General features: G+C 49.2%; 1 protein-coding gene across 2 annotated transcripts in view; it reads right to left on the bottom strand.

Annotated features, from left to right (window-relative positions):
* The window catches only part of LOC122387564, a 63,180-nt gene extending 52,424 nt beyond the window's left edge, over positions 1-10,756 (bottom strand). Inside the window, exons 1-3 of one of the 2 annotated variants that reach the window (XM_043377886.1) lie at positions 10,493-10,756; positions 3,537-3,646; positions 2,609-2,809 (exon numbers count right to left, since the gene is read on the bottom strand). In XM_043377886.1, coding sequence (XP_043233821.1) covers positions 2,609-2,809; positions 3,537-3,646; positions 10,493-10,503 — 322 coding nt within the window. In that variant the 5' untranslated portion in view covers positions 10,504-10,756. The remainder of the gene's footprint in view (positions 1-2,608; positions 2,810-3,536; positions 3,647-10,492) is intronic. The other variant, XM_043377885.1, reaches the window with a different exon arrangement.
* Between the last annotated feature and the right edge of the window lie 3,027 nt (positions 10,757-13,783).

The raw sequence follows: 13,783 nt of genomic DNA, 5'->3' as shown, positions 1-13,783 counted from the left end.
TTGCAGATGATACCTCTATATACGCATCATACAAAAATGATAATTTTCAGGCAGCGCAACTTTCACTTCAAAACGACTTAAATAAGGTTTTCGAATATGGTAAAAAATGGGCAATAACTTTCAACACTACAAAAACGGTCCAGCAAACTTTCTCTCACAAATCCAATTACCAGCAACCCATCCTCAAATTTGGAGACGACCCTATCCCTGTCCACGATAGTCACACACACCTTGGAATAACCTTCTCAAAAGATCTCCGGTTCAAACAACACATTAAAACGATCTGTCGCAAGGTAAATGTTTCTCTTAGTCCCCTGTACCCGATTGCAAAATTCATACCAAGAACAATATTGGACCAAATATACAAAACCTACATACGACCGCACTTTGACTATTGCGACACGATTTACGATGGACACATTACTATACAGGACTCGACAAAATTAGAGACGCTACAGAATAGGGCTGCCAGACTTGTTACAGGAGGACTTTTTAGAACACCAAACGACAAACTCTTGGGAGAATTAGGATGGGACAGACTGACAACAAGACGACAGATACACAGACTGACACTCTACCACAAAATCAGCACAACAGAAAACCTTCCGGACTACATTGCAGCTTTACTTCCAAACACCAGAGCACAAGACACGGACAGAAGTCTCAGAAACGCAACTGCGCACACCACATCTCCCATCCACACTTCATCCTATAAAAGATCATTTTTACCAACCACAACTAGACAATGGAACATATTAAGACATGACATCCAGCAACTCTCACACAACCACTTCAAAAAGGACATACGTCAGCAGCTGGGGGCTCCAGATCCACCGAAATTTTACAAAATTGGTTCCAAAGCAGGCAACACTCTCCACTCCAGGCTTCGTATGAATATGTCTCACTTAAATGCCCATCTCTTCACAATTCAAAAAGTGGACTCACCAAAATGTGATTGCGGGAATGACAATGAAAACACCGATCATTTCATCTTCCATTGCTCAAAATTTACATCCGAACGTAACGATCTTTTTAACAATCTATCACAAACATTAAAAACAGACTTTAGACGACTCTCCGCAAAGCAGCAACATGACATTCTAATTTACGGCAGCGATCTCAACAGCAGTGACGGTATGGCAGTGGCCCTAAATTTTCAAAACTTCTTAATTGCATCAAAGAGATTCACTCCAGTGTAAATTTTTCACCTTTTTTCTTTTTTCACCTTTTTTTTTACTATTTTCACCTTTCACCTTTTCCTCGGCCTGTAGCTTCTGTTTCGATCTCCGGAGAGGAACGGCGGGCGAGCGGCGACTTCAACTGCTGATGAGCTGTGCCGTGGCGGCGGCCGCAGCCGTGTTAACATTTGTTTATGTATGACATTCAGACTAGGCGCTTTGAGTTAAGCTTTTGCTTTTGCGTCTGTCTTATATTTTGTACAAGTTCAGCCCGTATTTTTTGTTTAATAAACTTGGTGATGATGATGATGGTAAACACTTTTTTTATTCTTGTTTTTGGAATCCCATTATGGATTAAAAACGAAATTATAACAACATGCGACCTGACAGATGTGAGATGCGCTTCTGTTGCAACGAACCGTCCATAGAAAGACGATGCCATTTGATCAAGGTACAACTGCTATGAAAAATATAAAAATTAATGTTCAGTCATGTGCTGAATGCTGAACTGAAAAGCGTACTGAAACGACAGTCACCACCCGTCATCATCAGGCCGTCAGCATGGTGACGGCCTTGGGAGGAATCTCCGAACGCATGCCGCCTACTAAATAAAACATCTCATGGCTCACCCCAAATCGCACGGTGTCGGCGCCCGCCTACCGGTGCCGCCGGGCCAAGAGAGCCAGGTTTCGAGTGTCTGGGCCCGGAGCGCGGGCACTCCCTCTCCCCCCCCCCCCGACCTCCCACCAGCCGGAGTCGAGACCATCAATTTTACGGCCCGCTTCATGGCGGGCGTTTTCACACTGAAATCCGAACAATGGGAGGCCCACGCACCATTGGACGTTGTGTCGATATATAACGAGAACTGATTGTTCTGTGGTGTGGTGGTGAGACCGATGATAACTTAATCGGCCGTCGAAGCTGTTATTGTTCGGAAATCGATCGGTTTCGTGCATCGCTACAGTGGAGCTGCTGTGTAATCTTACCCACAGTGTATCTTACCCACGATTTCAATTGTATTCACTTTCCAATAAGTGCATCCGACGGACGCAGATGGATGGCAATTTAGACGACATGTACTTGATGTGTGATACATCACCAATATTTTGAAACACGTTCGGGTCTTTGCGCCTAATGTCAGGTGCGTGCTTAGCCACCGTTATGTGCGAGCTCACCTTCGCCACTAACGTCTTTCCTCATAAACTCCTTGTTATTCATTACGGCTCACGGCTTACGGTTATTTCACTGCACAACATGGATTGCAAAAAAAAGTTTGAGAAAAAGACGCCGGATGTCAGCCTCCGGCAGATCATAATGGCTTTGACCCACCATCCCCTCTACATGACCGTCGCTAAAACTCACCCCGCCATGGGACCCTATGCTGAGGCCCACCGTTGAGGTACAGACGACCCAACCCCTCTTTGACGTACCGCTGTTGTAGATGGCCGGCTCGATGACGTCGAAGCGCTGGTCGACGGCGGCCACGGCGTCGGCCACGTCCCGGGAGAGCTCGCGGAACGAGATGTGCGGCATGGTGAACCGCGGCCCGGCCGGGATCGGCGGGATCTCGACGGCCGGCCGGAGCGGCCCGGTGCGCACCGCCTGCCGCTTGTGCAGCCGCACAGACTTGCCTGCGGGGAGAGCACGTTCCAATGGTCAGACAGCTGCAGAGGGTCAAGCAAGAGAGTCGACGTCATTCTTAACCCTAAATGCACTTATACCTAATTTGTGTTTGCAATGTAGGTACGAGTAGTGTCTCTGCTTGTGGTGGTAGATTAATTTGATTTTTAACGGTACGTCTTTTAAATAAAGTTACAAAATATAATTATAAAATGTGAGACAGCTGAGTTGAGATGTCCAGCGGCGATCTACCGGCAGATGTTTCATCAATCGGGGTTTTCATGTTTTGAAGTTTGAATACATTGTGGAGCGCGGTGACGCGGTGACAGATATTTTCTCTGGTCGATTACACGGACATGCCCGAGTGACGGTAGCCTGTGGCCGTGGCCAGGCCGCTGTGACCGGCCATTTCGGTCAGTGGACATATCTCACAATCACAGACGAGCGAAATCATTGTGGCAGCCAGTGACACTTGAGGCATGCATATGCGCATTGCTTTGGCCGGTCATGCTGACCAAAAACTACATTGGGCACAGCCGACCCAGGGACGCACACGGCGCATTGGAGCAAACCATCACACCGCACACATGTCATGCTGGGAGAATACCGACAAGGCCGTGAGAATAAATGCATCACAACGGGCGTGAAGCGGTTGACCCTTTCACTCCTTCGCCACTGATTCATCTCCAATTCCACCAGCCCTACGGAGTCCGACGAACAGGAAGGTTGATGACTTACCCGAGTCGATGACGACTCTGCCGGCTTCTCCGACGTCCACCAGGTCGATGGCAGTCACCGTTGACACGGCGGCCAGCAGCAGCAGCGGCGCCAGGTACCGGCATCCTCGCCTGCGGCGTCACACCAGTCAGTCAGTGGCGGCCTCATCAGTCACCGTAACATCAGTCGGCCGGACGTCAGACACGTGCCACAGTCACGGCAGACCGTCACGTAACGGTCGTGACGCACCAACAATGGACGCGTTGCCGGAGCGGAACGCTGCTGTGACACCTCAGCCGGATGCTTTCCTCGGCTTTCCCTTTTGTTTGTTCCGGCATTCGCTGCGCCCGGTCTCCCTATAATATCTGAGATGGTTTTCCCGACACGGCGTGCATTGAACAGCTTACTGGTATGCTTTTAGCGGTAATTTTTGGAGTTCTGTCAGCATGAGGAAGCCGCTGAATTTGCGGAACGTTTCTGGTGATTCGTTCGGGCGCAGGACGGACTCTGACTTTACGGGTAGATTGCAGTGTGAAATGCGGCGGCGCAGTGCAGTTTGCCAATTCTGATGACACTTGGGCAAGTGACAACAAGCTCAGTACCGAATACGAATCGGTCAACGGGTACCGAGGTCACGTGACTCCCAGTCTGGAGTCTGCACCAAGGTCACATGGAGCTGGGGTGTCGCCTGACCGGTCCTGCAGGCCGCACGGATGGAGAGCCATAGGCAAGAGACCATCTGCTGATGCGAGGAACTCACAGTTGGCGGTGATACCAAAATTTTCACAAGAACGTACGAGGCTCAAGGCTCAAGCCCAAGGCTCAAGCCCAGATAGATACGATGGCCAAGAAAAAAAAAATGTATCTAGGACGAGCCGATATAATTTGGTCCTTATATTTGTGTGCTATATTTTTCAGGTAACACGCTTAAGAGGTGCATTAAAAGCGCAAGTAAAGCAATTTTTCGTCACTTCATGGTTTTAAATGAATATGAGAACGTTCTTCAATTACGTAGCCCCAGCCTTGTGTAAACGGAAATACAATACCAGTTAGGCAGTTTCAAATAATGTATGTCATAAGCACGCTTACTAATTGAGAATGAAGTGACATGCCCAAAAACCATAACGTCTTACCTGGCTTTAATTAACTTTCCGAACAATGTGTAGAGTACGTTGGTGGATTTTCGCTTAAAGACTCATTAAACGTTAATTTAACAGTGAACACAAAGCGTACTCGCACAGCTCTAAATTAGGGAACACTTCACACGACAGCCAGCGAACCATGAAAAGCAGTCTCGGCATCACTTTCAGAGTTTCGACAATCCATTAGTAATGTAAAGTGGCTTCAGTACATTAGCTTGAGTGATAATCATAGAATAATGTCATGCCAATAGCAGCTCGCCCTCACCTAGTTAAGCTCATGCAGCGATGCATAAAGTATTAACAACAGAATGGCAATATATCAGAGCGTTGTTACTTCATTCCTGAAGATAGTTTATGGCAGATAATTGCGCAGAAATAATGCGGCACATAAGCGTGACGACATCAGCCGTCCGGTGGGTGTGCCGATTTAAGCTCGGAGGCCATCGTCCGGCCGTATCTGAGAGCTAACTAATCGTCCCTCTGTCTCGCTGCTGCTGAATTGGGGCGCCCGGTTCCGAGTCACTGACTCTCTCCGGGGGAGGAGTCGGAGTCGGTCGAGCGAGAGGACCGGCTGTGCCTCTTCCCGGACAGGCTGGTGGCTGGTGACGGTGACTATAAACGGGTCAGCTGACGTCTCGGCGCCACTGAGCCGTGACCAGGCGCATCGCAGTACTTTCGCTCCTCAGTCCGGAGATAACCGGGGATGGCGGGCGTCGGTCAGATTGCATTGTATCGTAGGCACACTGGCCCGGAACACTGCACATTATCGGCCAGGCGTATGTATGTGCTTGTGCAGCGTCCAATTACATATATCCAGTCCATGGGGTTTGTGCATCTGATAGACCTCTAGCATGTAGTAACTTCTAGGCAGGAGTTAGGTATATACTGAGCTGCTGGCAATTGCTTGTCCTTGCACCATACCTATCACAATTAATCAATAATCCACTCGGGACAACACTTTGAAGTAAAAGGAAAACCGATAGCTGATTATCAGCTCACTAGCGCAGATGTGAGATAAGCCAGGAGACTACAATGTAGCACAGAAAGATGGCTCATGTGGATGTCGAGGGCAGGCCATGCAGCAGGGACCGGAGACTGCAGCATAGCACAGGAAACTATCGCAATGGAGTCTGGAAACTGCAGCGGTGCACAGGAAAATAACACCAGAGATAAACAGCAAAGGCACGGTGTCGCTGCTACTTCCCCGGATGAATGCAAGATCAGTGGAGTTCTGGAGAGCCAGTCTGACGAGGGAATGCTGTTATGAGCCAATGATATTTTTGCTTGGCGGATTTTCATCCAAAGGCAAAGCTCGAGCAAGGGAACCAACAGTTATCTCAGCTGTGCTTGAAGAGGGTGTTGAAGTTGATTTGGACTGGGTCGTTCATTCAATGTGAGTGACGGCGGACCGGTGCGTTACCGTCTCGCGTTTGATCCGCCCCAGCAGCCGGCGCCGGTGCGCCGGCCGGCCGGCCCTCCCAGGTCAGTGTGTCAGGGTGTCCAGCCGAGTGACGCGCCACGGCCCGCGCCGGCTGCTGTGACAGCCGTGACTCTCGACTCTCCGTGCCTCTCCCCTCTCTCTGCGGCGGGTCGGGTCACGACAGCCGATGTAGGCCGACCGGCCGCGTCCCACCGGTCACGGCTGTCTGGCCGCCGCGCCGCACAGAAGGGGCTCGTCCCGGCCCGGCTCAGCGGCAGCGGTGGACACCAGCCGTCTGTCCGGCTTTTGTTCCAGAGAGGGCCGGCACAATGCAGCTGCAGGGTCGAGCGAGAGACCTTGGCACTGTGCCTCCGACGCCCACCCCGGCTACAGTAAACAGATTAGAGCCGACGGTACAAATAGTCGGGCGGGAGGCCGCACATGAATCCCCGGCTCGGCCCGGGTCTCAGCGGAGCCCGCCGGGTCTTCAGCTCATATCTCCCTGTCCCCGGTCCGATGCTCCTCGGCTCCATGGATATATAACTTGCCGTGCCTAATGGCCTCACTAGTGCAGTCTATATGATACTTGTGTGATGCTGGGATCTACAAGAGGCCTGGAAGAGGCCGGTCACGTCAAGCAAATGCGATAGCGAGGTGCGAAAGAATTAAATGGTGGCTGGATACCTACTCAAACGTTGGATAAACCTTTAGATGTTGTGTTGATGTATATGTTGTATGGTTCCGGTTGTTTGCGTTTCTACATATATGAACGTTCGGTTTATTTAGCCAGGAACTAGCTCAAAGCGTTAAAAAATTCCATCAACTGCCTTGATGCCATGCCACGCAAGGCCGTAAAGCTTTTCTATGTCACTATTCATTGACTCTCCGTTCATTGCAATAGCTCGATTTGTGTCTTACTTACTTGTGCACTTTAAGTGATCAGACAGGCCTTAAAAAAATCGGACTTTAAACACTCACTAAACGTAATGAAGTCTAAACAGAATTGATTAGCAGAATAAAGACACCAGACGGCTTAGTGTAGGTCACCTACCTACCTAAGTATCTCCATTGATAAGTAAATCAAATCAAGTAAACCTTTCATTCGACTTAAAAAATAAATGGCATTTCGGTTGGTGCCGCCTGCTTACGAGCATACTCGTAAGCATAGACCTCTGTATACATGTATACAGAGGTCTATGTCGTAAGTTTAGTTTCGGCTAACGGTAAGTTTCATAAACGGTTCAGTTATCAATATATGTTACGCGTCAATATAATTTTAAATAAATATTTCACAAAAACGCTTGTTATATTTATGTTGTTCTAAGCCCGTAATCTACAGAGGTGATGAATAACTGATGTGTCCCAAATCCTGACAGCCTATGGCGCACGTCACGCTCAAGCGGCACGTTCTGTGCTGTGCAGTGCGCTAATGAGGATGCAATGACGCAGTCCTTCGGGAAGGGAGATTGGGTGTACATAGGTGACGTGTCATGCCATGGGACGCAGTCACTCCACCTTCAAAAGATAGGATGCATTTACCTCATTAGCTGACGAACCTCTTGCTGAAGTGAAAATGGGAACCAAGGTGGGCGTTGCCCGCCACCAGTTTCACTCGGAAGAAAAGAGAGCATAGGTAGGCTGTGCCGCATTACACCAGAGACGTGCGGCGCAGTATTCTCGCAGCCGCCATGCGTCCATTGCCGTCTCATGGCCAAGGGTGTGATAGTGATAACGGTTGGGTTGGGTTCTCGGATCTTCCGCAAACTTAGCTTCGTGCCCTTTGTTCAGCTGTGGACAAATGACACCGCAATTTCTGCTCAGTTACGGCAGCACTGACCACGCCGGAAATTTCAGTTTGTTATCACCTATGAGACCGGTTTGAGCCGCCACGGCGCCCTATGGACTCCTCGACGGCGCCCCTCGTCTCAGCTGTGCACGCCTCCCCGTGCACTAACGGCTCACTGGGAGTGCGTCCGACCCACCACGGCCTTGCGCACAGATTCAAACCGCGAAGATGACGGGTTACACGGTGTAAAGACGGGACTGCAACGCGGCGCGACGAACAATGGCATTTGACGTCTGACAGGCGAAACAACATCAATTATCGCTCACGTAGAGAGCTATTCGTACTATGCTTCACATAGCTAACCGGAGCAATCTATGCTCTGGAGGACTTCACCATCATTGTTTTGGAAAAATACGCAAGCAGGAAAATTGACTTTAGTATTCTCAATTCATAGGAATTTCAGCAGAATCAAGAATGTAACTTTTTACTCACTGGGGCCAGCAATACAAAACTTCTGAAGCGATGCTTGTTCTACCCTGGCTAGTGGCTCTAATGTGATGACACCCTGTCATACACTTCCCATTAGTAGTCATCCATCTAATATAAATAGTCGGTGCGTGAAAGCTGCTCAATCTTCCTTTCGTGGTGACCGGCGTCCGCCAAGACCACGCACCCGTGAACATCGACGCACTGCTCAGGTCCTATATCCTGTCTGTTACGCCCGCGCGGCTAAGACCGACCCACAAGCGTCAGCTGTACCAAGCCATTACCGATCGTTCCTCAGCGTCTTTTACGCAACGTGTTCCCAGAGGCTCTCCTGCTGGCGTGAAGAGCAATCGACTGTCTCTGTTCGCGCCGGCGTCTTTTCGACAATGAAAAAGCGACTCACAGAGCCAGAGTGCGAAACGGCTGGCTGCGCAACGCCGAGCCTACCAATAGCGTAACATGGTTTATAGTGGCAACATGTGCTAGAATAATTGTGTCGTGCGTGGCAACAGTCGTATCGATGGTCGTCGGAAAGAAGATAATAGCTGCAAATTATCTAAAGCTGATAACCATACATGGGTGCTATTGTCATGAGCTGCCATTCAAAGCGTTCCACGACAAATATTGCACATGTGTTACAAATAGGAAACGAAAATAAAACATTATGAATTATAAACGTTATTAAATTATATAACACTATAAACGTGATTAAAAACTAAAACGTTGATTGTGATTCCAGCAGGACTAAATATACATTATACAGCTGTATGTTATAAGCATGCCAATTATGACAAAAGGGAAAATATGTCGCCAGTCTTGAAAGCAAACAGACAATCGGTTGTTATAGGCATGCGTTTTCAAATATGATCACCAATGATTTGAATAGGTTTTAAGTCTGTATTTGCAATTGGCGTTTTATTTAATCAAGCTTTTAAATTTACAAAGGTAGCAGGTGGAATTGATCAGATAGCAGACACCTATATTAGGTACGATAGTCTTATGTAAAGTAAGGAACGTTTAAAAAAAATCCACCGTAATCAAGTTCTGACTTCTGAGGCATATTCGTTTTAGATTAATCATTTTAAAATATACCTAGGTATGCAAAATGTCCATATTGCCGATGGTATCATGCTAATTGAGACATTTAATAACTGGAGAAAATGCATATAAATGCATATAGCTTCTTTAAACTCTTTCGGGGTTTGGTCACCGATCAATACATATATCAATATAAATATCAATTTCGCACCTAAATATAAACTTCGTGGATTATCAAACTATGCATTACATCGTAATGCATTATAAGACACCTTTGTTCACGATATACCGTATACGGTGCACCTACAGACGGTGTATGCTACATCCGCATACGGTATACGATACGCCTTCACAAGGTATATTATATTTACATGCATGCAGACGGTATAAGGTACGCCTGCAGACGGCAGGCATATAATCCACCTGCAGCCGGTATGTAATACACCTGCAGCCGGTACGTAATACACCTGCAGCCGGTATGCAATACACCTGCAGACGGCATACGTTATGGTACGCTATGGTACGCCTTTAGGCTGTATACAGTCTATCTGAAGATGGTAACAGCTAGGGATAATTCAAGGACATTTTATCATTATCATGGTGAAGTACGTGCAACTGCAGATGACACGGTATGGTGCAGTATGGCCATTGACCATGCGGTACAATTGCAGACGGTACCTATATCGTGCAATTGTAGATAAAATGTATGCCTACAGACGCCTTACAGTACGACTTCAGACAGCACTTGCGCCCTCAGACGTGGTACGGGCCTGCAGACGAAACAATGACGCCTGCATAGCTCCGGCTCTTAGCGCGTGCCGAATAAGCCGATCACGACACTGCGCTGTGAGGGCCGAGAGAAGTGCCCACGGTACCCGGCGGATAAACCATCCGAGTTCAATGTCAGCCGGTGCAAATGAAAGTAGTCGATGTTTGGCAACGCAGGCAACCGTCTGATCACAGAGCCAGGGGGGAATGCAAATTTAGATGCAGTATCCACCACCTGTACCTACCTACCGACCGACTTTGACAGAAAACATAAGTGAAGATGCAAACATTTGCTTATTGCCCATGATAACGACATCCCAGGCACGGTGCAACTTACCGCTCCGCCATCCCAGCTGCGTTTCTAGTGGCGACGTGCGCCACTGTGGTCAGGAGTCTCGCGCTAGATCGGTCTCGCGTGTCTGCCACACTGTCCTCCGTCACGACACTGCTCGCCCGCTCTGCGCTGCGTGCGGCCCGACTGTCCGACGGCGAATGACTCGGCGGCGACTGGCGGCTGCCGCTGGAGAGTCTCGGCAGCCTCGCTTTCACCGGGCCGGCCTGGGTGGCGAGGCGAGCGACCCCCGGCGGTTCGTCCCGGAGTCATCTGCCGGGCCGCAGCCGGCGCGGTTCGACCGGCCGCCGACAGGGGCGCCCCGGGCACCCAGCCGCCGTGGTAACGTTACACCTGCGGACTGCTCCTGTGGTCAGGTTTCTTTTCTCGGGTACTGACCGAGGAGCGGTGTCGCCTGTCGGCACTCCATTTCGCTCGTAAACGGTCTGTTTGGTGAAATGGTGACATCATGGCATTTAGTGTGATTTAGTGCGCCGTTCCTCATATTTATATGTATCGGTATCTACCCATTTTCCCACTGACACTACCATACGCTGCCGAGAGGGCTGCATCTGCCAATGCGTACCGCTAGGACGGGTAACGCTACACGTTAACTCAGTGGCAGATACGGGCTGGCGGATATGCCGACCGCTCTCCCCAGTCTGTTACTGCCCCCCCCCCCCCCTCCTCAGCTGGGTGGATGTCTATCCCCGCCCATGCCCCTCCCCCCCCCCCCCCCAGGCTGGCGAGCCGTCCGTCGTTCGTCCGGGTTGCAGTGGCCGGGCCGGGCGCGGGTCGGGGCACTGCACTGCTGCCCGCCCTTTTCATCGCTCTCACTGTGCACGGGCCACAGGGATCCCTTTTCCTTGGAGATCATCGACCACACTCACATAGCTGTGGTCTGTGGAGCTCGTTAGGGCTTTAACTTCCGTAGAGCTTCTCTGACATTGGCGAATGCAGGTCATTCGTGTCAATTAGCGATGCCTCATTAGGCAGTCAGTACGCTCTGCCTTTTCTTTTCTCCGGTTCTCCATCCGTCTAGCTGTGAGATCCGAAACGCATTTCTCTACATCAACAATTAGGTGCAGCAATAAACCGTCCTTTACGATGCCAGATATTTGACAAGATGCAAGGTGCAATATGCACCCTTACTGTCCGGGGGGCGGGGACAGCTTTATTACAACGCCATCGGCCATCCTAAATGCATAACTCGGGTACCAATAAGAGTCGGTTTGGACGAATACGCAACGTTTGTCTTATGGTTTGTTAATTGTTTCTTTTTGTTTTGTTGGGCTAGGCTCTTTCGTTCTAAACAAGACCATCTCAGAGCCGGGAGGATGATAGGAATTATGGAGAGACATTGGTCGAGGCGGGCACCCTGGTGAGTCCTCGGGCCGATCCCATCACGAGGCCGACAGGCCTGAGGCCAGTGGCCACCCATCCCAAGATCTCTAAGATCTCCTATATAGGTACAGTCCACAGCAGAAGTAATGTGGGGTTTCAGTCATGGGTATGTTCTGCTTCTGAAGCTTAGGAACGATTAACCAGACTACAATGAAACTTTGAATGTAGCTTTTATGTATCGTCACCCTTGCAGCTGCAACTTTAGCTATTGACATCTTCTTTTCGATCACTCCGCATTTAACAATCGCCAGTCAAAGCCAGCCGTTGAGATTGGTAAAACCCTACATTACTTTAGCGGTGGGCTGTACATGGCGGCGGAACGGGGAGGGCACCGGCCACCGGGGCACCGTGCCGTGCCCCCCTTTGATTTGGGTATTTTAACATTAGCCCTATGGGCGTTGCATGGAAAGAATTGGACCAAAAGTCGGCAGTGCCCCCCCCCCCTCCTTAATTGAAGATGTTCCGCCGCCACTGCCTATACGAGTATTAACCTGGCAGGCGGTGGGCCTACCAGCCACCTTCCGCGCGGTGGGGGGGGGGGCACTTTCCCCCCCCCCCGTATCTCCGAAACTACTGGACGGATCCGGAAAATTCAAACGGCGTTCGATAGCCCTGTCAAATTTGTTGAAGGAAACCAAATTTCATTGACCTCGGGGTCACCGATGACGTCACAGGTCAGGTCAAAGATAAAATGTTTCACCGTTCACGGGGCTTCTAGGGAAAGCGCTATAACACCGAGTAAAACGCATTTTGTCGAAAATCAGCGATAAGGCGTCAGTTGTCTAGTACATATGTTGCTATTAGAGGTCACTGGTCATACCAGGTCAGGTCACAGGTCAGGTCACCAAAGGTCACCAAGGTCAAAGGTCACCGCATGAGCCCAACTTTACTAAGATTATGCGATGCATGTTTTATGGCCAGTTTTTCATTTCCAACTCAATGGTGTTGGTTATAAGACCATCAGGTACGGTTTAGGTCACTTTCTGGTGGAGGTCAGGTCAAGGTCAGGTCAAAAAAGGTCAAATTTCAACGTTGATATTTTTGCATAAAATGGGTATCGATTCGATGCAGCTCGTCACGGGGAGTCTAATGGTGGTCTTTGTCTTGCGCTACGAGGTCTAGAATTGCTAAAAATTGAGTTTGAAAATTTGACGTCATCAATTTTGAACAGTTTTTTCGCTATAACTTGGCCAAAAAAAGAGGTATCGACATAGGCGCGGGAACTACTTTCAGACTGGGGGGGGGGGGGGCACACCATAATGGAGATGAACCTAGGGTACCCCCAAATCTAGTTTTCTCACCCGTTTTAGGTCACTTATTTTTCATCCCTGGCTTTTTCAACAAAAAAGAAAAACATTTGCAAAAAAGTGCAGTATTTCGTCTCAAAGTTGTGGGGGCACCGCCCCCACGGCCCTAGAGTTGGGGGGGGGGGCAAGCAAGCTGCCCCCACTGCCCCCCCCCCGGCTCCCGCGCCTATGGGTATCGATCTCAAATTTGGTATGTAGATAGAAGGCGGTAGGGGCTATCACACATATTCCGGTTTTTTCTATATTCAAAAAACTTTTTGGATTTTTTGGCTATTATATTCAAAAAATCTATTTTTTGAATTTTGGGGGTCAAAATCCAAAAAACTCGAAAAACCGAAATAGCAGTTTTGTAGCCCTTTTAATTCCACACCTCTTATGTCTGAAACATTTTTCTGTATCTCTAAAGCTGTAGGCCTGACAGCTCTTCCCGCGAAACCTTTTTTTGGGTCGAAAATGGCAAAAATGACGTCACTCTGACGTCATTAGCGGCCAACCTATCATAGCCTTTGGAAAATTTTTTGGACACCATGTGCGCTAGCTGCTCCCGGGAGGGTACTGAAAGTTTGGTGACGATCGGCGCAGCGGT

This window comes from Amphibalanus amphitrite, unplaced genomic scaffold, assembly GCF_019059575.1.
Source record: "Amphibalanus amphitrite isolate SeventyFive unplaced genomic scaffold, NRLGWU_Aamphi_draft 000289F_arrow, whole genome shotgun sequence".
In the NCBI taxonomy this organism is placed as follows: domain Eukaryota; kingdom Metazoa; phylum Arthropoda; class Thecostraca; order Balanomorpha; family Balanidae; genus Amphibalanus; species Amphibalanus amphitrite.
Note: the sequence above shows the minus strand (reverse complement) of the source record. Positions and strands in the feature narration are given on the sequence as shown.